Source organism: Mustela nivalis (assembly GCF_964662115.1).
Source record: "Mustela nivalis genome assembly, chromosome: 1".
NCBI lineage: Eukaryota > Metazoa > Chordata > Mammalia > Carnivora > Mustelidae > Mustela > Mustela nivalis.
The window spans coordinates 182,552,408-182,578,536 of record NC_139020.1 but is presented as its reverse complement, the minus strand read 5'-3'; the positions used below and the strand labels follow the sequence as shown (position 1 = coordinate 182,578,536).

The window sequence follows — 26,129 nt, the reverse complement described above, 5'->3', positions numbered from 1 at the left end:
GAGTTCCCAGAACAGACAGTGACCTCCGTGAGCATGCTCCTATTTCCCGGCCTCCCCTTGCTAGGCTCCCCAGACCCACAGCTGGTGTTCGCTTCACTTTCTCAGCAAATGACTTGCAGATGGACCGCTCATCTGGCTGCCTCACCACCCCCACTCACAAAGAGAGAAAAAAAGGAAAATGACAAGTCAGGACTATGTGATCTGGCAGGCTTGCCGTGGGGGCCCCCGTAGCTCCTTTCCCAGCAGAAGGCTCCCTGAGAGTCCGGGCAAGAAGCAGTGTGCACGACAGAACCCCTGGGACGTTTCCGGGACAGTGAGCTGCTGTCCTTGTAAACTGGGTGTTTCATTTTCTATTTTGAGGCTCACTGGTGGTATCCAGCGGCTGATGTAGCTGCTGTTCTAGGAACCAGGGGTCCTGCTCTGCCTTCCGAGAGAGAAGTTTGCTGGCTCTTCACAGCAGTCCGCCTGCTGACAAAGCAAAAAAAGGGGACGGGCCCTGTCCTGTGAGTATGTCTCCAAGTACGCAAAATGTTGGTCCACGGTCAAGCATGCCAGGTGCTCCCTGTGACGCCTGTAACCCACTCACATGTAGGGGGAGAGAAAAGAGATCGGGGCTGGAAGGGGGGTGCTCGGCTAAAACGTCACCCCCTCTTACACCCTATCAGCGCCAGCAGTGAGGGATCCTGCAGACTGTCCCCCACCCTCGCCCACATTATGATGACTATGATGGTCTGTTTCCCCATCTTTCTCTACAGCTAGCCTACGAGTTCCTTGGGGGCAAAGACCCCAGTCCACGGGGCATGTCTGGTAGCTTCACCTCATGGCAAGCCGTGGCAGCCCTGCACGGGAGCCCCTGGTCTCCACCCTGCACCCACCGCAGCCGCCTCCCCGTCCGTCCATCCCTTACTTGCGATCGCCAGGACCCCAGCCTCCCAGCGGCAGAGGGCAAGGACACCAGCGGGTGAGTAAGCGGGTGGGCGGGCAGGGGAGGGCCCTGAGTTTTGATTCCATTAGCGCAGGGGATGACCGCCCACATTTCACCACCATTTCCTTTCACCGGCACCTGGGACAAAGCAGCACCATTCCTGTTTTCGACAAGGGCAAAGATGTATCTGATCGCAGATGGCTGATCAGCAGCAGGAAGGTGAGTGGTGGTAGAAGGCACGTCCCCGCACGGGCTCCTCCTGCTCAGGGAGGCCGGGCCGCACGCACAGCCTCTCATACCCACACACGGACCGAGGCCGTAACAGGTGTCCTGCCAGGCCAGGCTGTTCACTGGGCGCTCCCTGCCTCTGCAGTGACTGCGGAAGTTCTGCTGGGGAGACCTGCATGACCACCAAGATGCAGCAAACGAAGCAGAGACAAACTGGTAACAGCCATGAGCCTCAAAGCCACAGCCAGTTCTGTTTCCCCCCTACCCCCAGCACCTTCCTCAGAAGTAAATAACCCCACCAGGCTTTTGAGCCCCGCTGTCCCAAACGCCTATTGCCAAAATGGCAACATCAGGAATTCATCTTAAGTAATTTGCTGCCCTCCAAAAGCTAAGCGGCTTCGCAGGGACTCCACACCTGAGTCTTGGAGAGCCCGGCCCCCATCCCCATGTAAGCCCAGGCAGTGGTTCTCAAAGGTGGGTTTCCAGACCAGCAGTGGCACCCGACAACTTCGGAGCAAGGTAAATTCTTCAGCAGCACTCCAGACCTGCTGGATCAGAAACGAGCCAGGGCCTGGCCGTCTAGGTCTCAGCAAGCCTTGCAGGTGACGCTGACCAGTGGCTCAGTTTGAGAATCACAGAGGTGATGGGAGAGCAACATCTCCCAAGGGAGAGGGTGGGCTGCTTCATCTAGGGCAAAGATTCAGTTCACACCAACACCACTCTGGGCAGACAAGGCAGAACGTGGGCACGGCTCTGAAGACACAGGTGAGGAACCTAGGCCTCCTTTTTATCCACAATGTGCTGTTTTCTGACCAGAGTTGTATCTTCTGCTTAGCATGTGGGAAACAAACCGGCCACAGACTGCTCGACAACATGGCCATTCACTGAAATTCGACTTAGGGCTTTTTAAATACAACTTTGTTCAGTTTCTGCCTAAAGTGTCTCAGTCACTGTTAATTCCACACTCCTGAGAAGAAGGCCGTAAAATGCTGCCATCGGCCCAGATAGGGTTTCCCTGCACACCATCGCCAAAGCAGACTGGCCTTCCTTCCCCAGCATGGATGGCTGCACGGGCTTCTCTGGGGCAGGACGCGTCTCTGAAGCAGAACACGCCAAGGGCTACTGGAGTCCACGTTTTCTAAGAGACTGGATTAAGTCCACTCTTAGCCTCCTGATGTGTGGACGGGCTAGCAAATTCCTCTACGGGAAGGACGGAAGGACGGATGATCCTTTAACCTCTGGAAGAGCTGCCTCTCCTCCCCCAACACACACCTACGGCGCCCCCCTCTCCACCCCCGCCCAGCTGCGTTCAATACACAAGGAGCTTCACCGCCCCGGTTGACGGCTCCAGGTTCCCAGATGAAGTATTATTTCATACTTCTGGGGTTAAACATGGTGTGTTCAAAACAAAACAAAAACCAACACAGGTTTTACCATCAATTCTGAATTATGTCTGCAGATGATGACCTTCCTCCAGGTGAGGAAATAGGGAGCAAACTTGAAAGGCAGCTAAGAGAAAGGCAAGATGCCTTACCCCAACTCAGTAGGGACACACACACACACACACACACACACGCACGCACGCACGCACGCTTTTAGTAACCCCAGCGAGCTATTTATGACTCTGTGTACTTTCTCCTGCTCACTAACATCCTACCTCCGGTCCCCCAGATAAGTCAGCTTGAGTTCTGGGTCCCCTTCTCAGTGACTTCTGGGCCCTCTTAGAGACGAGCTCCTCCCCTCAGCCCTTAGGGGCCGTGGCCAAATCCTCCCTGACTCCCCTCTGAGGTCTGCTCTTTAATTACACCTTAATGTGAACCGATCTTTGCTTTAATGAGCCTATAAAGAAGATTGATTGGGCCCTGGCTTTTCTAGAGGGCTCACCGGCAGGCACAGGGAAAGTAAAGGACTGCTATTGATTCTGCTTCCCCAGAAGATACAGCCAAGAAGAGGGCTCCATCCTTCATAGCCTTGGGCTCCCTCAACCCCACCCAGGGCTCCTTCCAATTAACTGGCTCTGAGTGGGGTCACACACAGGACACCCGGTTTCTTTCCTTCCAGGTTTTTATTCTCCGGAAGTTACAATAAAGAAATGTTAAATACACCATCCCTTTTACTGAATCCATTTCTCTTTAGCCGAGAGGTCATAGCGAAACAGGTAACTGCGGAGACGGACAACCACCTCCGGTATTTTTACTTAAATTAGTCTTAAGTCTTCCAAATACCTTTTTATTAACATGAGAGAAAAATAATTTTCTTCAAAAAAAATTTTCAGATTAGTGGTTGCTGAGAGTGTGTGGGGAAGAGGATGGGGGACGGGGTTGATTGGTTTGTTTTTTGAGGCAGCGATAATGTTCTGGAATTAAAAACTGACCACGGCTGCACAACGCGAATGGGCTAAAACCCGCGAACTGTCTACTCTAAAATGCTTCGAACAGCGAGTTTCATTATGCTGATTTTTATCTCAATTAAAAAATTACTTTTCAAGTGGCACCCGGTGGGCTCTGTCGGCGGAGCACATGACTCCTGATCTTCGGGTTGTGAGTTTGAGCCCCACACTGGTATAAAGATGACTTAAAATAAGATCTTTAGAACAAACAATTTTCAAAAAAGTTTTTTTTTCATGACTCAAAGTAAAAGGTGTTTCAACGTGTTTTCAAACAAGACAGAAACCCGCGGGATTTTTTTTTTTTTAAGATTTATTTATTTATTTATTTGACAGACAGAGATCACAAGTAGATGGAGAGGCAGGCAGAGAGAGAGGGAAGCAGGCCCCCTGCTAAGAAGAGAGCCCGATGCTGACTCGATCCCAGGACCCTGAGATCATGACCTGAGCCTAAGGCAGCGGCTTAACCCACTGAGCCACCCAGGCGCCCCAACCTGAGCGATTTTAATAGGACTATTACAGCGTCACAAGTAATTGTGTGCAAGGCATCTCTGCCAAGCTCTCCCACCTGATCTAGGCCAAAGGCAGTGGTCTTTCACTCGAAAGACAAGAAATGGGGTCTTTCACTCAAAAGACAAGGGATGGGGAAGCGACGAGGTTTAAAACACACACTAGCTGTGGTGCACCTGGCTGGCTCGGTTGGCGGGGTATGGGACTCTCAGTCTCAGGGTCGTGAGCTGGAGCCCCTGAGGACAGAGGTTACTTTAAAACACACACACACACACACACACACACACCACCCACCCACCCCTGAACTGGAAAAGAAGTTACCTGGACCGAGCCCAGGGCCGGATGGGAAACTTGTTACAGCTGACACGCATGAGACAAAAGCAAACGTCGATTTCACAGCAAGCGTTTTACTCCTAGGACTGAACAAAATCCAACCGTTGCCACTGTAACAGATCTTCTCCATGATACAAGTGCAGGAACACCCCAGGAAAAGCGGAAATTTTTCTTCACCAGAAATGTCACTTAGGCATCAGACAAAATTACTGTTGCCGTGGGAATTGTAACATGAGCTTCCTGGACTTCAAATTAAAAAGCACACACAAAAAGGAAACGTAAAAATCTACCGGCAGATTTCGCTCCCGTTTAACAAAACTCTTGTTTTTTGTTTTTTGTTTTTCCTGAGAACTGTTCTATCAAATTAGTTTCCCCATTCCCCACCCCGGTTCTATTAAGAGCTTTCCTTACATTTCATGCTTTTTTGTTAGTAAGGACAAACGGCTTTGGCATTATCCTCGGGACGAAAATCTGCTCCCTGACGAATTCTTTAATTGAATTAGATTCCTTTAATCAGAAAGGATTAACAAATTGAAATTTTACTGAATGACTTCAGTTCCCAAAACTCTGCGAGAAAGTCTGTGAGTCTCAAGTCCTGACAGTAAAGCCGGACAGAAAGCCCGCCCCGTGGGCCCTCCCAACTGTGACCCCTGAGGAGGAGGGCCCTGATGCCCTGACGTCTGGGGTCTCAGAGCACCCTTGTGTGAGCAAGAAGCCAGGTGACGGATGGGGCCGTAGGACACTGGGAACCACGCACGGAGCTGATCTGCAGAGGCACACGCCAGTGCCAACAGGTGTCGGAGCTGTGGACCACAGAGCCACTACCTCAGTGGAAGCCAGTGTGCCCCACGGTGCTCACGGCACAGCAGGGTCCGTCACTTCTCTGGTGCCCTCACTGCCCCTGTACTCAATGTCCGGGTCACAAAGGAACATGAAACTGTCTCAGCCCCTCGCTCAGCTGATGACACAGAAGCTCCCCGTCCCAGGTCACGACATCAGAGCAGGATGCTTGCCTGGTCGGCCCCTCCCTCGATGCCCCCACCTGGAAATGGGTCCCCAGAAAGTTGTGCTGGCTCCTCTACCTCAGCGGGCCTCAGCCAGCTAGACCCTTGACACATTTCACTTGTTCTCCTGATCCTCCCTCCGGCTGCCCACAATGGGAGAGTGAAACGCAAACACGAATCTGGGGATTAGGTATGACACGGGACATGTACGGAGCTCGCCGACCTACTGTGTCTTCACATGCTGTGCTAGGGGCTTCCCAGATGTGACAGCACTGAAGCCCGGTGAGGACACTCTCGGAGGGCCCCTGGGCCCCAACCTCATAGGCACAGAAGGGACCTACTCCACATTTGTTGAACATAGGACATTTCTGAATTCAGAGGCTCTGAAAAGCCACAGACACACCAGCAGAACAAGCTCTTCGAAGCCTGACGGATGGGAATTACCCTGGGAACAGAGACGCTGAGCACTTCCCGGGCCGGCCTGGAAGGACAGGCCATCCCGCTGCCCGCTGCTACTTTCGTCCTCATCCTTTGCACAGTCCCCTTGGGAAAATACAGAAAGGCATGAAGGAGGAGAGCAGAACTACCCACAATCCTGCTGCCCACACGTCACGCTGCTAACCTAATCTGCAGGGCTGCAGCCAGGGAGTCAGGCCTCTCAGAGCAAAGGAAGATCAACACCCTTCAGTTCCTGTGGTTTCGGAGAAATCACTGACCAAGTCAGATGGGGACCAGCGTCAGGCCGACACTAACCGGCGTTTTCCAAACTCACTCAAAACCAGGAGGGAGCCTTTATTTCTCCTCCCTGCTTTACATAGTTTAACGCTGTCTAATTGGAACAGCAGGAACCAGGCCAACCGGCCCCACGGCTCCAGGCTCTTGGCCCAAGGAACAGAAATGTATTTTTAGTCAGCAGAGCAAGGCGTGATTCAAGTACGACAGGCCCCCAGGCCAAGCTGGGGGCCCTGCCCATCTCTGGCGCAGCCGGCTCGGAGTCACCTGCCGTGCTCGAGCACCCGGTGCATGGGGGCACATAAAGGAAAAGAGCACAGACACCAGCATCTGGGTCCAGTCTCAGTCCCACCTCTCGACTTGGCAACTTACAGGAACTCAGGGATGCTCGGTTTGCTGTTAGTGACACAAAGATGTTCTCTGTGTCCCTGGTTTCCTCCCCGAGGGAAGGCAGAGCTTCTCACCCTTGACTGAGTGCGCAGAGGGCCAAAGGACCTTCCTAAAGCAGCTTCTGATCCAGCGTGGCTGAGCTGAGGCCCGAGATCCTGCATTTCCAACGAGCCCAGTGCGGGTAGAAAACACTGTTAACCCAGGAACTATACTTTTAGTAACAAGAAGTTAAAAGCATCTTCTAGTGCTTTCCTCTATGAACATACAAGGGAGCATCACATCCTTAATTAGCCTCTGGTATGGGTAACTCATTTAATTTAGCAGCAGTTCAACACTTTCCAGATGCTGGATGCACAGGCAGATGGGTACAAAGACACAGTCGGACCCCTGCCTGCCCATCTTGGGACAAAAGGCTACAACCTTCATTCCAGCATTCCACAGAAACAAGGACTGCCCTCCAGATCCCGTGGCCCTACGGGTAAGATCATACTAGGGCCCCAGGGGCCATGTGACGAGCGGCCACAAGCCAGAAGCAGCAGCCACCATCTGTCAAACACCTCCCAGGTGTCTTGCATGATGCCAGGAGTTTCCTATACTACAGTGCACTTCTCTCGGACCTCTGGTTCACCTTTCCCATGTGTAAAGGACTAAAGAAACTCTGTGAATGAGGACAATGAGGTTTGGAGAGAGTAAGCGGTTTGTCCAGGACACGGAGCTGGGGCCATTATTCTAACTAACCCTTTTCTATTACAATCCTGCAATGCCTTAAAAAGGGTTAAGCCTGACACCCCAACTCATAAGGACAGAGCACTTTCCCAGCACAGGGCCTGTTGCCAGCAAAAACCCAACACCTGCAAGCTACAAGAGCCATCACATGGATGACGTCTTCCCACCAGGTCCCTCTGCTCGGCCTGCCAAGCATCAGTGTCGAGAAAAGATACGTGCAGGGGAGCAAAGGAGCTCTAACACCAGCAGAATCAAAATCAAATAAAAATAGGGCTGGGGTGGAAAAAAGGAAATTTAGTGTGAAGAGAAAGGTGTTCTGCTGAGGCTGTCCACAGAAATGTGGTTGAGAAAACTGGTGGGACCCACAGCGGGTTCATCCAGAAAGACCTCTGTGCTGGGTTCAAACAAGTGACGCCCCCGTCCCCCACTGAGGGCTGAAGTGGGCATCACTCCTGAGCAAAAGCTCTTAGTGGTTCCGAGGAGAACACGTCTTCCTTTCATCCTCCCTTCCTTTTTCATTTAAGTCCCTTTATAGCCTTTTTCATTTCCAGCGTGCCGTTGAACACTTGATCACATCAACAGATTCCTTACTTTTAGCTTGCGTTCAGAGGCCTGGGTTTTTTTGTTTTGTTTTGTTTTGTTTTTAAGCTGTAAAAGTGTACTGGGTCCCATGATGAGGTCCAGGGCCACAAACATGAGGTTGCTGTCTTATAATTCACATGGCTTCCTTTAACACCAGTTCATTCACTCCAAGTTGCAATTTACCCAGTAGGACCAAGATACTTAGTAAGTCTATGTATCAATTAAGACCAATTTCCCCCAAAATCAGGTGAGGTGAGGTGAGGTGAGTCTTCCAGGTTTTAACATAATAGCAAGCAAGGTACTTGTCGTGAGCATTGGGGCTCTGTGGAGAAAGGCTGTTCTGCACCAGCGAGCACAGGGACACAAGTTTGCCTGCCACCAAATGTCAGCAAGACAATACCATGGCCTCAAGACCCAGCCCAGGGTTCCCCAAGGGGCACCACTTACAAGAAGAGAGAGACGATGTGAGATGAAGCAGCACCCAGGGACGGCACGGCTGTCAGCTCATTGTTATTGAGGTACCTGTAACAACAAGAAGACATTTCTCACTTTAAGTCAGCTGTTTGAAAAATTTCACATATATAAAGTAAATCAAAAAACACTGCTGAGGGGCTCCTGGGTGGCTCAGTGGGTTAAGGCCTCTGCCTTCAGCTCAGGTCATGATCCCAGGATCCTGGGATCGAGCCCCGCAATGGGCTCTCTGCTCAGTCGGGAGCCTGCTTCCTCCCCTCTCTCTCTCTCTGCCTCTCTACTTGTGATCTCTGTCTATAAAATAAATAAATAAAATCTTAAAAACAAAAAACAAAAAAACACTGCTGAGTTGGCCATGGGAAGATAATACTGCAATGTTCACTAACAGATAAAGAATTTTATTTTAAGATTTTATTTATTTGACAGAGAGAGAGAGCATGAACAAGGAGAAGGGCAGAAGCAGAGGGAGAAGCAGACTCCCCACCAAGCAGGGAGCCCAATGTAGGGATCAATCCCAGGACCCAGGGATCAAGACCTGAGCTGAAGATAGACGCTTAACCAACTGAGCCACCAACGTGACCCAAAAGATAAAGAATTTTAAAAGAGACCTTTTAAAGATAGTTAAGTCACATGAGCTCACAAAAACAAACCATCTGTCACAACTATGGTTTAGAAACACACTCTCAAGGGGTGCTACCTGTCTTCCAGATTCACACCTAGTTCCGAATTCAACACTCACAAACAGGGAGTAGTAATGAAAGGTCAAGGTACGTGGTGCAGAACAAAAAGCACCCGAAATTATTGACAAGGATGTTCCTGGTGGGCTGGAAGAGTCAGAAATGGATTTGGGGAGAAAGACCATCCCTTCCTGGTTGCTCTTCCACATCTGAGACACGCGGTTCTACAAATCCCAGCTCTGCCATCACCAAAGGACAATGCCCTCGTACCCAGGGCCAGAGCCCCCCCCCCCCATGCTCAGAGTTCCCAGGAGCTTAGGATATGTGAACCAGTTATTCCAGTGCCTCAGCTGCGCAACAAGTACCAAGGAAGCTGGACTTGCGCAGTCCCATCTACTTGGGATTCTAGCTTCCCTGAACTCGGATGAAGCCTCCAAGCACGTTTTCCAGGCATGCGTACATTCAGACACACACTTTTGCACAAAGACATTCTGAAGACCCTCCCCAGACCAGACATGCTCTCCAAGCCCCTCTCCCGCTCCAGACGTCCAAATCTTCATGAAAGGGAAAGCCCGCAAACCAAAACACAGTTTGCTGGGTCTGCCCCCAGAGGCTCTGCAATCCAGCCTCCTTACATGGACATGTATTTCCCAATCTGGGGAGAGAATCCAAAATCAAATTTGCAAAGTGAGCCCAAAAATCCTTAAGAAAGCCAGAGCACAGGGATCTAGCTTTCAGCTGGGTGACAAGCTGAAAAGAAACTGTATCTGAGATGCAGAATCAAAGGAGTAACACTAGGTTATCTTACTCTTTTTTTTTTTTTTTTTTTCCCTCCTTAAGAGACTGTGTGCTTACATGGACCATCTTGTTACTGTTTAAAGACAAGGCCGCTGAAGTGACAGCTGCATTCATACAAGTATACAGCTAGTATTGGCTTGAATAGAATCATCTGGTTGTCTGCCATCTTCTATAGATGTGAACAGGAGGAGAAAAAAAAAAGGAAAAGGCCTTGAATTATCCCATTTGCTTTCTTCAGTGCCAAAGCCAGTTAGAGATGAGGCTTGGCAATTACTGGGCCGTGGGACACAGAACGTCTGTTTCAATAGCTTCATGACTGAAGCATCTGGCAGAGAGAAAGCAGATCCGTATCCTGTGGCAAATCCCTTCTTCACTTAAAGGGCCCTTGTCTGTGTGCTGAAGTAGACAATTAATTACTGGAACAGTCTCTTATCTGACGGCCCCCGGAGTCAGCCTGTTTCTGCTTCCCCTCTTTGCTCCTCCAACGCTGTGGTGATCCATTTTCCATCTTGGTGTGGGGATGATGAACACTCTCCAGTGGCTTTGATCTCCGCTAATACACTTTCACGGTACCATCAAGGCACTTAGTACTTGAGGAGACCCTCAGATCTTTGCAGAGCAAGGAAAACTAACGTCAGGGCCAGCTGCCAATAAGGCAGCTTGTGTAGGAAGTCTTCAGTGCCTAGAGATCTGTTCTAGAACATGATGATGGTGCTAGTAAGAATGCTGGCAGCAGCCAACCGATGGAGGGGCTGCTAGGTGCCAGGCATGATTCTAAGGGCCTTCCAGTGCATTTACTCACTTTAGACCCCTACAGGGTAAGAAGTCCCATGGACATTCCCATTGTACCAAGGAGGAAATGGAAACACTGAGGTGTGGGCTAATTTGACGGTCACTGTAGTAAGTGGCAGTGGCCCGGGAAGTGTAGCCTCCAAGTCTACCTTCCTAACCACTCACGACCCTCTATTTCTTTATAATTACAGCAGCAACTCCACATGCATGATGCAACTGCATCATTACCACTCAGACTCAGGTACCAAGTCCTTGTGCTGGTCCCTACCCTGTAGCTAAGGGCTCTAGGTCAACGTTCAGCTGCAATCACGTGACTAAGGCCGCACAAGGAGATAGCGGCGCAGACAAGAGCAGAACCCAAGAATGGCTGCCAATCAGAGGCGAGCCACAAGTGGCAAAGCCAGCAAGCTGGAAGGCTCCTAAACCCTCAGGGAATATGGTGGCTGTGCCTCGGGCTACTTAGGATCTGACTTTATGCTAAACCTGAAACCGACAGCTCGGACTTCTCTGCGGGGGAACTTCTGAACGACCTCGGTCTCAGGCCGGTCCCACCACACATACAACAAACTGTTCCCCCTGATTTCATAGAAATCAATGAACAAGGAAAAGGGGCGGCACAGTAAGATATCAAATGCTGCCCAAACTGCTGGAAGAGGAGCATACAGGTGCCACAGTGCTACAGATCAACGGGGCATTTTCTATCTAGACTGGCAGTCCACAGATACAGGCAGAAAGCACAGGCCCTGACCCCAGCAGGGCAGCTCGATCTACACAGAGAACAGGCAGTGTCCAAAGGAGGAGAGCTGCGTGGCCCACCCACCTCTCGATCATTCCTACATAAAAAGCCCCACTGGGCTGGTTAAATGTAAATCGGTTGGCGCCACCCCTCCTGGCATTCTCTGTGTGCCCTGTCCCCTGTAGATGCGAGAACGGTATCCTCACAAGGCAGTGGAGACCACACTCGCTCTGAGACACGACCAACTTACCAACCTGAAATAGAGACTGGTCAAAAATAGCACGGCCAGAGCTCGGAGGGAAAGCTGAGCGCAGTCTCCACGAATCAGGAGATGAGGGATTTAGGACAGGGTTTGATGAAACTTTCTGAATATCAAGGCATGTGCAGTCTTCTACCTTTCACACTCCCCCCACATTTGCTCCCATCCGAAGTCCTAAAAGCCCCTCTAAAATGTCTTGCTTCTTGAACTGATTTTTCCTGATGATTCGGGACCACGAAGTGCCTCTCTCGGGTGCATCAGACCACGAACCACGGCCCAGCCCTGGAGCTGGAAGAGGAGTAAACAAGGAAGGGACCTGGGGCCCCAAGGACTGGCTGACCGCAGGGCAGACCCGAGGGGGGGCCTTTCCGGCTCACCCGTCGTAAGGTGAGCATGGGCCGTCTGGACGCTCTGAAACGTCCCATTACTCAGCCTGCCGAAAGGAAGTACTTGTATTTTATAAGATGCAAAATGTTAAGAAGGGCGTTTCAGAGTAGTTTGATTAGTATCTCCATCAAGTGAGGCTCCCACAGACAATGAAAACAAACCCAAGGAGTGATTTTGGGTTACGGGGCTTTACGGCTTTTTTGTTTGTTTGTTTAATTGACATATTATTTATTGAATAGCTGAGCTAAGCGCACAGTAACATATTCCAACTGTTTCAAAAGAGAATAAGCAGGAATATACAATGAAACCTGCAGCTTCCTTGCACTACAGCCCCCTGGTCGGCCTCCAAGAGGAAGTGTGCGGGCCGCCAGCTCCGAGAGATGTATGCGTGTTTCTCTTTTACAGATGCTTGTGAATTATACAGACTGTTCTGCAGCGCAGCTTCCCTCAGTAATACGTCTTGTAGATCTCCCCCCATTCTTCTGACCAGCTGCAGAGTACTTCCTCAGCGGGCAGGAATGAACTATCACTTATTGAGCCAATCCGCTATGGGGAGGCATTCTGGGTGTTGCCACAGGCAAGGAGAGAGCTGCCCTTCATAACACAGTGGAGCAGAAATTTGAAACTTCAGTTAGCTTTGCTTTTTCCAAGGGACAAAGTCATCCATAGCAGGTAAGAGCCAAGGTTCCAGAGTCAGGCTTTTAGCTCCTTAAGACTAAGGCATACTGATAATGATACATAATGCTACATCGTTTCTGTACCAGAAGGCCAGAGGGGCTTGGTTCAGGACAGGGATGGAGGGGATAGTTACATTAAGTGAGCAACTGCAAACAAGAATACTAAGGATGGAGTTTGTGCAAGAGGCCCTCAGCTCAATGCTGACATGCGCCATCTCACTGGGTCACATGCCAGCCCTTTGAGGAAGGCACTGAAGTTCCCTCCACCTTAAAAGAAGAAAGTGAGGCACAGTGAGAGAGTTGTGGAGTGGGGGTTATTAGGAAGGGACGTTTACAGCTCGGATCTGCACATGGGATAGCTCTGGGTTCATTCAACCCCAATCCGACTCTTTAGCAACTGGAGGGCCATCAGCGGGTCACTAAACCTTACTGTGCCTTAGTTTCCTTTGCAAAAAAAAAAAAAATGTAAACAACATCAGGATCAACTTCATAGGGTTGTGGCAGGACCCAGCTGAAATAATTAAACCTAGCGGCTTAGGATCAAGCCAGAAATAGAGTAAATGCTTAACAGGTGGTGGTAATTCACAGCCAAAGAACAGTGCCTCAAAAAGATACCCCTGGTTCTTGCAGCCCTCCCTTAAAACACACACACACACACACACACACACACACACACACACACACACACGTACGTACGTTGTGGGGGGTGGGGAGCATGGTCCTGAGACACCAGAGAGTGAGCCATAAATACCCAGAGGCAGGGCACACTCAGGCTTCCCGGCCGCCATGAGGAACATTTTAGGTCAACGGCCCTGGAAAGCACACAGCAGCGCCCACAGTGAGCATTCTCGGGCCAGGCAGCAAGCACGTGACCTGTGTGCAGCTCTTAAAGAGGACGGTATAAATAGCCCCTCTTATTAATAGAGGAGCCTGGCCGTCCAGGACCCCTGGCTAGAGGCCCTCCCTGGTGGGCTTTCCTCAGAGCTGTGGGCGGCACAGACCGTGTGGCTTGGCAGCAGCTGCTCAAGCGTCCTCATGGCCTCCAGGGGCCTCCAACAGCCTTGCTTTCTCTCGCCAATGGGCCACGATGGACTGTGGTTCCAGACCTCCAAAATAAAACCACTGCTAAACCACCGCCTGCTGCTTTGCCAGCCTGCGGTTCTCCTCTCACTGAGGTTTCCAGATCAGAGGGAGGGCTGTGCCGGGTTTAAGAGAGCTGACAGCTCCCGGGAAGGCCTTGAACCCACTTAATTTAGAAGCAAGTGTATGTCAACTATGACTTTTTTTTTTCTTTTCTTCAATATCCTTTCCCACCTCCCCACCCCTTACTCCTCTTTACCGTCTGCCTCCACTATGGATCAGAATTCCCTCCGGGAAAGGCCCAGATCTACATCAGTGAGAAGTTCCATTGCTCTGGGCTCCAGGGAACTCATCTTGACCATCCTAGTGTGACAGCAGGGACTGTAAACAGTCATAATGGTAAGAGGCCCTCAAGGATTTGTTTCTTAATAAATAAGTAAAGCCCAGCTTGGGGGGCTGCGTGCTTCCAAATGTTGCAGAAGGAAATAACACTCAGTAGCCTCACCATGTGCAAAGTGGTGGACATCACCTCCAATTTAATAATTCTAGGTACCACTGGTCATGTGTTCGTACATCCACGTTGCAGACAGGGAAAAGCAGCACTGAGGCACTAAGTAACTTGTCCAACGACACAGACCGGCAAAGAACAAAACCACAACTCAAATCCAGGTCTGTCTACTACCAAAATTTGTATGATTTCCACTACACCACAGTATCCAAAAGATGCAGTCTCTGTCTTCAGGCCTCCCACACTAGGAAGGGAGTGTTGGCACAGAAAGCGTGGCAAGAATAGACTGGGGCGGGGGGTAGGCCTATTCAACCACTTGCTAGCATGCAATCCGGGCCACGCCTGGTCCATGCCTTGGTTCCCTCGCCTGTCTGGAGAAGGTGGCAGCCACAATGAGGAGGACAGCTGTGCTAAGGACAATGGCTAGCTAAGGTCAACCTTCACGAGTGCAATATCAGAAGATGAAGAAGAACAGTCGTCACACACAAAACAAGGAGCTCAGGATGCGGGCAGGGGCCTCATCTGGCTCACGAATGCAGCAGGAGTTCCGAAGAGGGAGAAAATTCAAGGTGGAGACAAAAGGGTCTATTTTATTAGGTCAAATTTGCACAGTGACCCACCTCCCGCTTTCCTGCTCCCTCCACTGGCTGCTGACTAGGGTCCTGGACAGAATATTCCCAGGGGCTCCTTCCAACTATGAAGCTCTTTTAACTTTGGAAGTTTAAACCTTTTTTAAAGACACATGGAAATCATAACCTCAATTTGGAGAATCTGGAGATGGGGCTAGGGGATGCTGGTATTTTGCCAATTGCACCAAGGGATAAAACTAAGTTTTGTTTAGATAAATCATCCAACAATGAAATCAAAGAATAATAAACAAGGACTTCTATCGGTTACATATAAGGACCAAAATGTGTAAACCACTTACCTAATAGTATCTAATAAAAATCACTGAAAATAGAAGCACAACAGGGTGAATAATTTATAGACTATCCATGTGTAGTAGGTTTTACATAAAAATTTAAGTGGTGCCTGGGTGGCTCACTTGGTTAAGTGACTGCCTTAGGCTGAGGTCATGACCCTGGAGTCCCAGATTGAGCCCCACATCGGGCTCCCTGCTCAGAGGGGAGCCTGCTTCTTCCTCTCTGACCCTCCCCTACCATGCGCTCTCTCTCACTGTCTCTCTCAAATAAATAAATAAAAATAAATAAATACACAAAATAAAAATTTAAGTGGGACATCTAAAAAATTTTAACTTCCATGACAAAGTATTCAAAAATGTGAAGGTTAAGTACAAAAACTGATAGAAAACTGTACGATGTATATACAGTTTGATCTCCAAATTCTACGTGTAGAAGTATTTATTTTCACAAAGCATTCATAATGGTTATTACATCTGGTGATTTGAATTAGTCTTTACTGATTTCTAGACTCTCTTAATTTCCTGCTGTAGTTATGTACGACTTACAGAGAGTTTCTTTAAAGTCCTTGTGAACTAAAATCCTGATAACCCCAACTTCTATGTTAAAAGCAGAGTTCTTGGGGTGCCTGGGTAGCTCAGTGGGTTAAGCCTCTGCCTTTGGCTCAGGTCATGACCTCAGGTTCCTGGGATCCAGACCCAAGTCGGGCTCTCTGCTCAGCGGGGAGCCTGTTTCCCCCCTCTTTCTGTCTGCCTCTCTGCCTACTTGTGATCTCTCTCTCTCTGTCAAATAAATAAATAAATAAAATCTTTTTATAAAAGGGGGGGCAGAGTTCTTCACAGTCAAAAAGAAGGAAAGAGGGAGGCCTGATTTCCAGGACCCTGCACAAGGCAGGGGATTGGTTGAGACTGCTGATGGGAGGGGACAAGCCAGCCCTGTCTTCCATTTTCCTGCACCTGTGTTTCCTGGGGAAGTGGAGGTAGTGGGCTGGCACATATGGCAAATATGCTTGGGCTCAGGGGACTACTTCCCCAGCAACCGCAGGGGCAGAAGCAGGCGGTGTGCCAACACAGAGGGTCCACAAGGTTTCCATAAGGGAGGGGACCCTCCTATCCGACCCCCCACCCATGTCCCCGTTATTTCCCTGGGATTCTAGTGTGCCCATGAGAAGGGAGGGGCTCCAGGGAAGGAGCACAGAAAGCTGGCAAGCTTATTCTGCTGATCCAGGCTGGGTGAGAGGGTTTCCCCAGGAGCTCTTAGTCCCCCACTCCCAAATGCAAGTTGAGGAGAAAGCACTCACACTTCCTGTAGATTCGGCAAGTCCTCAAAACCAGCAGGGTCAATCTCAGAAAGTTTATTATAGCTCAGGTTTCTGGTAAAGGAAGAGCAAAAAACAATTAGTGATTAATTAATTAAAGCAACACGAAACATTAAACCCCAAATCCAGAACTCTTCTACTCCGCCTCCCCCCGCGACCAGGCCCTCTCCCTCGTAACCGCCCCTATCATCCCCAACGTTATTTGAAGTAACCTTAGTAACACTGAGCTTTACAGACAGAGCTCCTCCTCACATATATCCACAAACAAGTCACTGTGAAAATCTCAAATCACTGAAAGTAGCGAAACCCAAATGGATTTCAGTCGATGTAACTTCACTACTTAGCGACTTCTAACGGTAAGTCAGTCCTCTATCTACGTTAGAGTGTGCTGATCCAAACATTTTGCACCGAATCAGATCCCAGGCTATTCTGAATAGCGTTTTAAAAATCAGTACTTTAGTAAAACATCAAATATTGCTCAGTAGTCCAGAAAAGGAGGGGTCAGGAGCCGACCCTTTACTGTCTACAAATCAGTGGTTCTCAACCGGCGATGGCGTTGGCAATATCTAGAGACATTTTTAGTTGTTACAATTGCAAAGAAAGGTGGGGTGGGGCGTAGAGTTGCTACACACATCTCGTGTGTGTAGGCCAGAGATGTGGCTCAACATCCCACAATGGCACAGGACAGCCCTTCACAACAATCACCCGCCCTGAGTGCTAATGCTAATAATATTCAGGGCTTGAGAAACCCTGGTCTGAGCAAGATCTGATGACGACAATGGCTAAGATGCACACTCCCAAGTTGAAGGAACTGCTTAGAAAGTTGAGACCTTACGAGACCCTAATTATAAGGTTATCCACGAACATGATGCACCCATCAATGAATAAATACTGGGAGTGACAGTCACACAAGAGAGAAAGGAGCTGCGGTTATGGGGAACTTATGGCTGATCTTAGCCAAAGGCAGTGAAAGCCTCCCACGCAAACAACCTTCTCAAGAAGATGGCACCTGCCGCGATCATTCAGAATGACCTCTCTCTCCTCTCCTCCCCGAGCTAGACCTTAGACAAGAAGCTAGCAAGCTGATCTGTGTTCCGTCAGCCAAGCATCTCGGATCAGCCCTCAGGCTAGGCCAGTTTGATCTTTCAGGAACAGAAATCCAGAGACGTGGTCCAAGTGGAACCTTGGTGCACACTGTGCCTTGCTCCCTGCCACCAAAGCACACCCCGTCCCACATATGCCGCAGAGGTCAACACTATTCATCTCAGCTATTAATCCCCTTGGCATTAATGCCAAGTAACGGGAACTGCGAATCGTGAGTTTCAAGTCTATCATTAAGCAGCACGTAAGTGGCAACTAGCTTTTAAACTTCCTCCAGAGACATTCCAATCAATACTAACCTACAGCTGATACCATTTCACTGTCGACTCAAGGCATTCATCTAAATAAAAGTCAGACTGCACTTGAAATTAATGGTACATCTGTGTTCAGGGCACAGCCTGAATTAAAAGCAATTTGTCCAGAGATTATGTTACTATAAAAATTGAAGGTGGTAATTTTTTAAACCACATACTGAAGTCAAGTGCGAGCTTGTCTGTGCCTGGGGGTATTTACGATTGGGTACACAGAAATCAACAGGTTAGACTTGAAAAAGAAAATCCACAAATGAAGAGAATCCTTTCACATCAGAAAAAAGACTGGACAGAACGAAATTTTCTTCTATTTTGAGAGGGTTACCATAAATAAGAGGGCTGGAAATACTGTTTCTGGGTCTAGAGATAACGTGAGTTTACAGTATCTCCAAGGTTTGCATCATCATTGGTTATGAGAGCTACTGAGCTGGAGGAGACATCCAGGGAAGACTCAGAGGTCACAAAGGCAAGAGCCCTGGAGGGCAAGCAGGCAGTGTGGACGGTCCCCCTGCCAGGTATGCAGAGAGGCCGACACAGAAGTGCTTGCTGGCCCATCAAAAGGGGGAATTTGTTCCTGTCTCTAGAAACTAGGCCAATGCAGACCAGTCTTCATTTGGAAGAGAAGCTCAAACTCTGAATTCTTAGGGGAAATCCTTTCAATTCTTAAAAAAAAACAAAAACAAAAAAAAAAAAAAACAAAAAAAAAAAAAACAAAAATAAAGTAAATCTGGATGGGTCAAACAGGCCACATCAGCCTGAGGACCACCAGTTTTTAACCTCGCATTCTGGGCCACCAACTCTTCAGGCATTAAGTTCAAAATGCAAGTCTTGTTTCTGGCTTACAGATGTAGCCAGGGATGGGCGCAGTCTCTGGAATGACATGACTCCCTTATTCCCTACTCCAGGAGTGGTATTAGAATAAAACCATTTTTTAAATCGTGACACCCCTTTGGTCCGTCGTCCTTGTAAAGAGCAGACAAAATTTACTTAAATTTCAAAAACGTTGTATAATTTCTGCTCGTTAGGTGAGGCTCCTTGGAAAAGGGTCTTCTGCAAGCTAGTCTTATGTGGAAGAGGGACAGTACAAGGCCCTCACGCTGAGATTCCAGCAAACAGCAACCAAGATGAAGACAACTGCACGTGGAAATCAACACCCTCCCTGGGCCTGCCTGGAGGGGGCCCCTTTTTGACATCGAATGAACTCAAAAAGCCATCTTATCAACAGATGAGTGTCAGAGACAGGTCTGAAGGGTCATCCTCCCAGAGCGGCCTATCAGCAATTATGGACAGAGGACACAGGCCAGAGCTCAGGTCCCCTGCAACAGCTTTGACTTTTGGCCACAGAGAGCCCAGCTGTGAGGTCTGAGCAGCGACCAGTCCTGAAATCTGGGGACAAGCTGCTGACCTTCAACTGCTGTATCAGGAAATGGGGGAATATTTACTGCCGTCTCCTTGACAAATATTATCTGAAAGGAAATCCTCAGAGACATTTTCTGGTTTGCTCATCCCAGCGAGACGAACGCACCGCACGTTGCTCTGGTGTGGTTTATACAAAACGTAAGAAGTTACCATCTTCACCACGCTGAAGTGTGCAGCTCGGCAGCATGAAGCGTGGTCACGCTGGCGTGCAACCACTGCGACCATCCAGCTCCCCAACTCTGTCACCATCGGCCGAGACTCCGTAGCCCGTCAACACGGACGGCCCGTCCTCCCCTCAACCCCCCGCAGCCTCCTGTCCCTGTGGATCAGGCTCTTCTGCGGACCGCATGTATCCGTCCTTTTCCGTCTGGCTTACTTCACTCAGCAACATGTCCTCAAGGTCCGTCCGTGTTCTAGCCTGTGTCACAATTTCCTTCCTTTTTAGGGCCGAATAACATTCCATTTTGTGTGCCTGCACACACACATACCCCGTATTTTGTTTATCCACGCAGCAGCTAATGGACCTGTGAGTTATTTCCACCTTTCTGCGATGATCAAGTACACTATCATCAGCACTGGTTTTTTTTTTTTCTCCCAGCACAATTTTTTATTGAGACATAACTGACAGGTCCCCAACATCATGCTAGGATACCTCAGCATAATTCTTAGTTTTTTTGAACTCTTGGACTGCTCTGCTTATGGCTACCACTCATTTCTCAGCAGTTAAGGAAATACGTCTGTTCAGTCCAAGAATTGTGCAGGGAGGGTTGTGAATTCTCATGTTGGGTCAGAAGAACAATCGAAGGGTTAATTAGTTTTTTAAAAAAACCCACCAAAAAAAACCCAAAAATCTTTCACGAGGTCTCTCTTTCAGGTGGCAGCTGACACGCACACAAATTTAAAGCATCTCACGTATTTCTCCAAACACGATCGCCCCTTCCCAGGCCCGACATCTGAATGTGTCTTTGGCTGAAGGTTTCAGATTCTCCTGTCAAAACAATTCATCTGTCAACAGGACAGATGCTGTCAGAAGCATTTCTGCACCTTTCAGTAGCAGCGAGGGCTGGAAAGAAACCTCCGGGAATTCAGTTACCGCGAATTGCAGCTTTCACTAAACATTTTGTCAGCCATTGTCATAACACAAATTTTCCCTGTTCCTCGTACAAAGGGTGCGCAGAGCTTGGAACAATCGGGCCCCGTCGTAGACATTCTTTCAGCTAATCCGCTGAAAGATGACTGTCCGGCCCACCATTGGGAGAACACACAGGAGGGACCTCTGCGGAGAATGGCTCAAGTTTTATCCCGGTTTTATCTGTGTCTGAGAAGTAAACTGTTCAACAGTGTGGGACAACAATCTGCTTGCTGAGTGTTTTTCCTGACAAAGACCCCCAATCCTGACCCCACTGTGTTGGAAGAGCTAAGTCCGTGAATAGCCGAGCAGTCACCACCGTTACGGAAACCCGTGCCATCCAACCTGGTAGCCCGTGGCTGGCCATGCAGCTACTCACTGTCACACTGAACGTAATTAAGATTACACAAAATTGGGGCACCGGGGTGGCTCAGTGGGTTAAAGCCTCTGCCTTCAGCTCAGGTCATGATCTCAGTGTCCTGGGATCGAGCCCCGCATCAGGCTCTCTGCTCAGCAGGGAGCCTGCTTCCCCCTCTCTCTCTGCCTGCCTCTCTGCCTACTTGTGATCTCTGTCTGTCAAATAAATAAATAAGATCTTAAAAAAAAAATTACACAAAATTAAGAATTCAGTTCCTTGGTCATGCTAGCTCTATTCCAAGCTTGCAACCGACACGGGAAGCTCATGGCTATGGTAAGGTCCAATGCAGACAGAGGACTTGGCCATCATGGCTGAAATTTCTACTAAACTGTCCTGTACTGAAATTGTTCAGGAATTAATACATATTTTGAGTGAACTGGCACTTATGGAAGAAACTTGGATCTCAAACATAAAACCGAATTTCCTGATAATTCAAGAGCTTTGTTAAAAATGTGGTGGGAGATGGACACTGACCTTAATACACAACCTTTAGCCGGACAAAATTCTTAACCATCCCAACAGAGGAGAGGGCATTTGAAAATTCAATGCACTAGGAAGATACTCCATAAAAAATGCCCTCTGAGTGTAACTCTATAGGCTTAATCAGTATTTACATAATCGGACCAGCATCTTCCTGGATTACAACCAGAACCGCATATTACAAACTTGGCAAACACTATTCAAAGCTGGCAAACAATAATTCATTGACTCCCTGGAAGCTGAGGGATAAAAAGTTCCGTTGGCTATTGAGTAAGCTGTGGTGAGGAAGTAACCCCAGCATCGTTAGACCGATGTAATGAGTATTTCCTCTTCAAATGCAAGCCTTGCTCACAGACCACTGACCAACACAGACAAACCTCCTGCTCGGGAGAGCCGTGAAACGCCGGGCTGTCTTTTTCAACTTGACCAGGAATCCTAATTCACGGTGGAAGAAAGGGGTCCTAACTCCATGACAAGCTTTCCCTGGGGAGGGAGGTTTTTTTTTTTTACTCAGTTTGGTTTCCAGGCCAGCCTGTTTCCCCTTACTCAACTCCATCTGGACCCCTGAACATCATAGTATTTGCGTATTTTAAGCCTTTGATATTTGCTAAACTGAGTAATACAGCCAAAAAGAGAAGTGCGAAGCCATCCAATGACCCATCTGGTGAGCGCTACTGGAACACCCAGAGCTAGCCTGGAAACCCCTTATTTCTTGGAAAACTGGGGTCCCATTCTGACCTCAAAAATTGTGCTCGCCACCCACTGAAAAAGGACTCACCTGCTTAGGACTCCCCAGGAAAAAGCGATTGGTCCTTTCAAAGTTCAAGGGGTGTGAGTGAAGAAGAACATACAACTTGTTAAAGTTATTTAATCCCTTAATCTTTTAAGGCCATTTCTGCTGCATTCTTACCTTCTGAGAAGTTACGTGTGGTGCACATCGAGTTCCAATAAAATCACCACGTTAGGCTCCCTCGACCCACATTACAGGTTTTATGAGAATAAGGGATTTCTTTTTAAATCTACAATATTGAATGCTCTTATCTTTTTTTCTCTGTTGTGATGCTTTCCCCTCCTTGACCAAAATCCACGACTGAAAGGCTGATAATATGCATTAAAGGCTTAGATGGAGAATAATAATAAAACTGCTTCTTAAATGGGAATCATGCCTCTGGCATCCTCACCCACGAATTCCCACTCGGGAGACGGATTTTGTACTTGCTGCCATCTTTCCTCAGGAAGTTAAGAAGCCCCATAGTCCCTAAACTGAGGCTTAGAAAAAGAAACACATTCTGCAAACTGTTAAAGGTAAAGTCACTCAGCTATCAACTCACTACATACAGCTCATTTTGTCATTCGGTCAGATTTAAGAAAGTAAGGAATGAATCACAGTTACTTCCATTTTTGAAAGTGTTACATTGATAAATCTCTGTGCACACCAGGCCTGCAAGCAACTCAAAAAAGAAGAGATAATATGCTCCAGCCATACAAGGACTTCACAGTAAGTACCTGCATTTACTCCTTAAAATTGGCTATAGAAATCAGCATGGGCCTCTGAACTCTAATGCTTAACACATTACCTGACAGAAGTTACCCCTGCCTGCTTCCAGAATCCCAGAAGTCTCATATGCACCTCCCTATCTTAATGGCTCGCACCTCGTACCCCCACCCCACAGATAATTTCAATACAGGTCTAAGTCTTTGTCCTTTAGTAACAGACAGATGTCAAGTTCAAATATTCACTGTCTACAATGTTTACTGCGCTGTGATAAATTCTAATACAAATGAGGGTAAGATCTAGTCTGTAACCTATTGGTCAGAAAAGATTCTGAACCAAAGAATTACAGTCAAAGGCTCTGATAACAGCAAGCATCTTCTGAATGGTAGACCAGGAGGTACAGTGTACATTCGTGGTTCTTGGGCCAAGGCTGAACTGCAGGGAAATTTATTTGTTTGTGAGACTGAAGAGTGTCTGGAGAAAAAGTTTTCACCAAAAACATAAAAGTTGCAGCTCCTCTTCGGAACAACTGTTGGGCCAGCATTCCTGATTCCAACTACCAGCTACACTTACTTGGCAAGGACTGCAGCTGACCATGAACCTCACTGCTCCTATTATCTCTCCCAGGCCCTCCCTACTCACGTGCACTCCCTGTATTTGTCATCCTTGCATGGACACCACTGCGTCCAGACGGCATGTAGAGCGGGGAAGATTGGCTGTGATGAGAAAGGTTAATCAGAAAGAAAGACCTTAGTGCACCCTAAAAAAGAGAAAAGGAGCCTGGTTTTTAAGGAAGAATGCCAGAAAATAAAGCCAGAAAAGTAAAATAAGGTGTGAAAATTATGAAACTAGACAAAAAGCCAAGAAGTCAAGACCTCGTAGAAAGGAAAAGGGCAAGACGTGAAGAGTTTTAGGGCAAAGTCAAGAAGAGTCGTCTGTGTTATCAGATCACAACCCACTGGCCGGTTAAGTTAAGGGTTACATAAACCTAAACAAATCCCAGTGCCAGGTCCCTCTTGACAGTTAATCTATGGGGCCATTTAAAGCTGATTTCCAGAGGAAGAGAACAGCTCCTTGTTCATCTACTTAAGAGTTCTGACCAAAAGAACCAACAGCCCCACCTCCATGGACAGTAATCAGCATCTGCTTTCTCTAACATCCCGTAACGTGGAAGACTCAAAAACCTGTTTTTCCTACCCAAATCTTAGTTTGGCTGAAGAGACAAAACAACTGAATGTGCTCTCATGCCTGTTTGTGGGGGTGGTCCCGCAGGGAAGTCCATAAATATCCCATAACACTCTCTCGGTAAATATGGTACATGCATCATTAACCCCTAAAGATTAATTAATGGAAAGGAGGCACTCTGGCCTCACTAGCTCTGCAGTTGGTGGGTATTTCACAAAGGGAATCTGAGCAGGAAAGAGCTGCTGGCCACAGGCTGCCCCTCCCACAAACCTGTCCTACAGGGAGCACCACCCATGACCACCCCAGCAGGGGAGAGGGGCCTACAGCCACCATCTGGTTTTGCTATTACAGAAGTGGCTTTGCAGAGACTTGGAAATGGGGAGGGGAAGAGAGGGGTCAGGAGTCTGGTCACCTACTCTGATCACCTACTCTCTGCGTGATCCAATCTCTGAAAAGGGATCACAAATTCGCCCTTTCAGGGAGTCCTCAAGCTCTAGAGGACTTTCCAAACTCATCACGCCCACAACAGGACAGGATCTCCCTTGCTAGGCATCATCCAGCACAGCAGCCCAGCCCTGCTGGGGAACAGAGGGTGGCTGCTGCCTCCCAGGCAGGCTCGCCTGCTTCATCAATCTCTTGTCCAACGCGCGGCCCTCCTGCCCCGAGGCAGCAGGCGCTCCGGTGGGAGCAGGAGGTTCATCAATCATGACCGAGAGGAGACAGAAGTGTAGCGAGAAGGCGTGCTCACCTCTGGCGTCACACGTAGGGGCTGGAGTTCCTTCAGTGAAAGGATGGAGGGCATTCTCCTACAAAACCACGCTCCACGAAGGCAGGAAACAGAGACTTCTGCCTCCACAGTAGTTACAAACAGGTCGGGCAAGAGGCACAGGAAGTGAGGGACATATTAATCTGGTGGATACTTTCGGAATCCGTGCTCTGTGAAGTCCTCCTCTGGTCACAGATCACTGTTTTCCTATCCTAACACCTCACCTGGACCCCTCGGCCCCCACCAACATCTGCAGGAGGCTGAGCTTCTCGTAGAACCATGACTACAGATTAAGAGTGCGTGTTAAGGGACACCTGGGTGGGTCAGTTGGTTAAGCAGCTGCCTTCGGCTCAGGTCATGATCCCAGCGTCCTGGGATCGAGTCCCACATCGGGCTCCTTGCTCCGCAGGGAGCCTGCTTCTCCCTCTGACTCTGCCTTCCACTCTGTCTGCCTGTGCTCCCTTTCACTCGCGCTTTCTCTCTGACAAATAAATAAATAAAATCTTAAAAAAAAAAACAAAACTTTAAAAAAAAAAGAGTGCGTGTTAATACCATGACGCAGCCTTAGAACTCATTCACTTTGGTGTCACGTACGGAAATGTCAACTAGCAACAGCCCATAACTGTTTCTTTTGAGTCAATGCATCACGCGACAAAATTATGTAAACATTGGCACAATCATCAACTCTGCGTGACACTGTGATCAATGTCCCCTCCCCGCACACTGAAATGATTCTCCACTTAACCCCGACGGGTTTCACACACGTCGTGCCCTCACCAAGGGCCTCGCAGAGAGGAAAGTAAACGTTTTAACACATAAAAAACACGTAAGCCATCCAAAAGTACTCCTGGTCACAAGAACAGGGTGGTCAAATTCCAAGCCTGCTTTCAGCCAGAAGGTACAGCTGAGCATTTCACTGGGATAAAGGGATAAGGGAATTCTATACCACTGACTCTGGATTCTTCAGAACTGAAACCTCCAATACTCCAGTAACATACTACTTCTCAAGCACGGAAGACACGTTCAAATATACAAAACAAATCAACAGAAATCTCTCCTTCCCTCTCTCAGAGTCATTACACACCCTCCTCAAACCCTCTTGTCTAGGAGTTTCCCAAAAGCAGGAAAAGGGTAAAGGCATCTGGTAGGCTTTCTAACATGAGAGACTGGTCAATGAAAATTCGGACAGTACACAAACCTCTTGTGAGAAAAACTTACACCCAGAGATTTAAAAAAAAGAAAGAAAGAAAAAACTTTGCAGTAACTACCCTCTGGACAGGTAACGATCGGGGTTTGCTGTTGCTACAAGTACAGTTGACCCTTGAACAACATGGATTTGAACTGTGTGGGTCCACTTACAGAGCAGGGCTTTCCATGTGGTTCCCC

At 48.5% G+C, this 26,129-nt stretch overlaps 1 protein-coding gene across 1 annotated transcript in view; it reads right to left on the bottom strand.

The window, feature by feature from the left end:
• Positions 1-26,129, bottom strand: part of LRIG1 (leucine rich repeats and immunoglobulin like domains 1) — a 109,106-nt gene that overhangs the window by 54,877 nt on the left and 28,100 nt on the right. Inside the window, exons 2-3 of the mRNA XM_082726895.1 lie at positions 16,422-16,493; positions 8,264-8,338 (exon numbers count right to left, since the gene is read on the bottom strand). Coding sequence (XP_082583021.1) covers positions 8,264-8,338; positions 16,422-16,493 — 147 coding nt within the window. The remainder of the gene's footprint in view (positions 1-8,263; positions 8,339-16,421; positions 16,494-26,129) is intronic.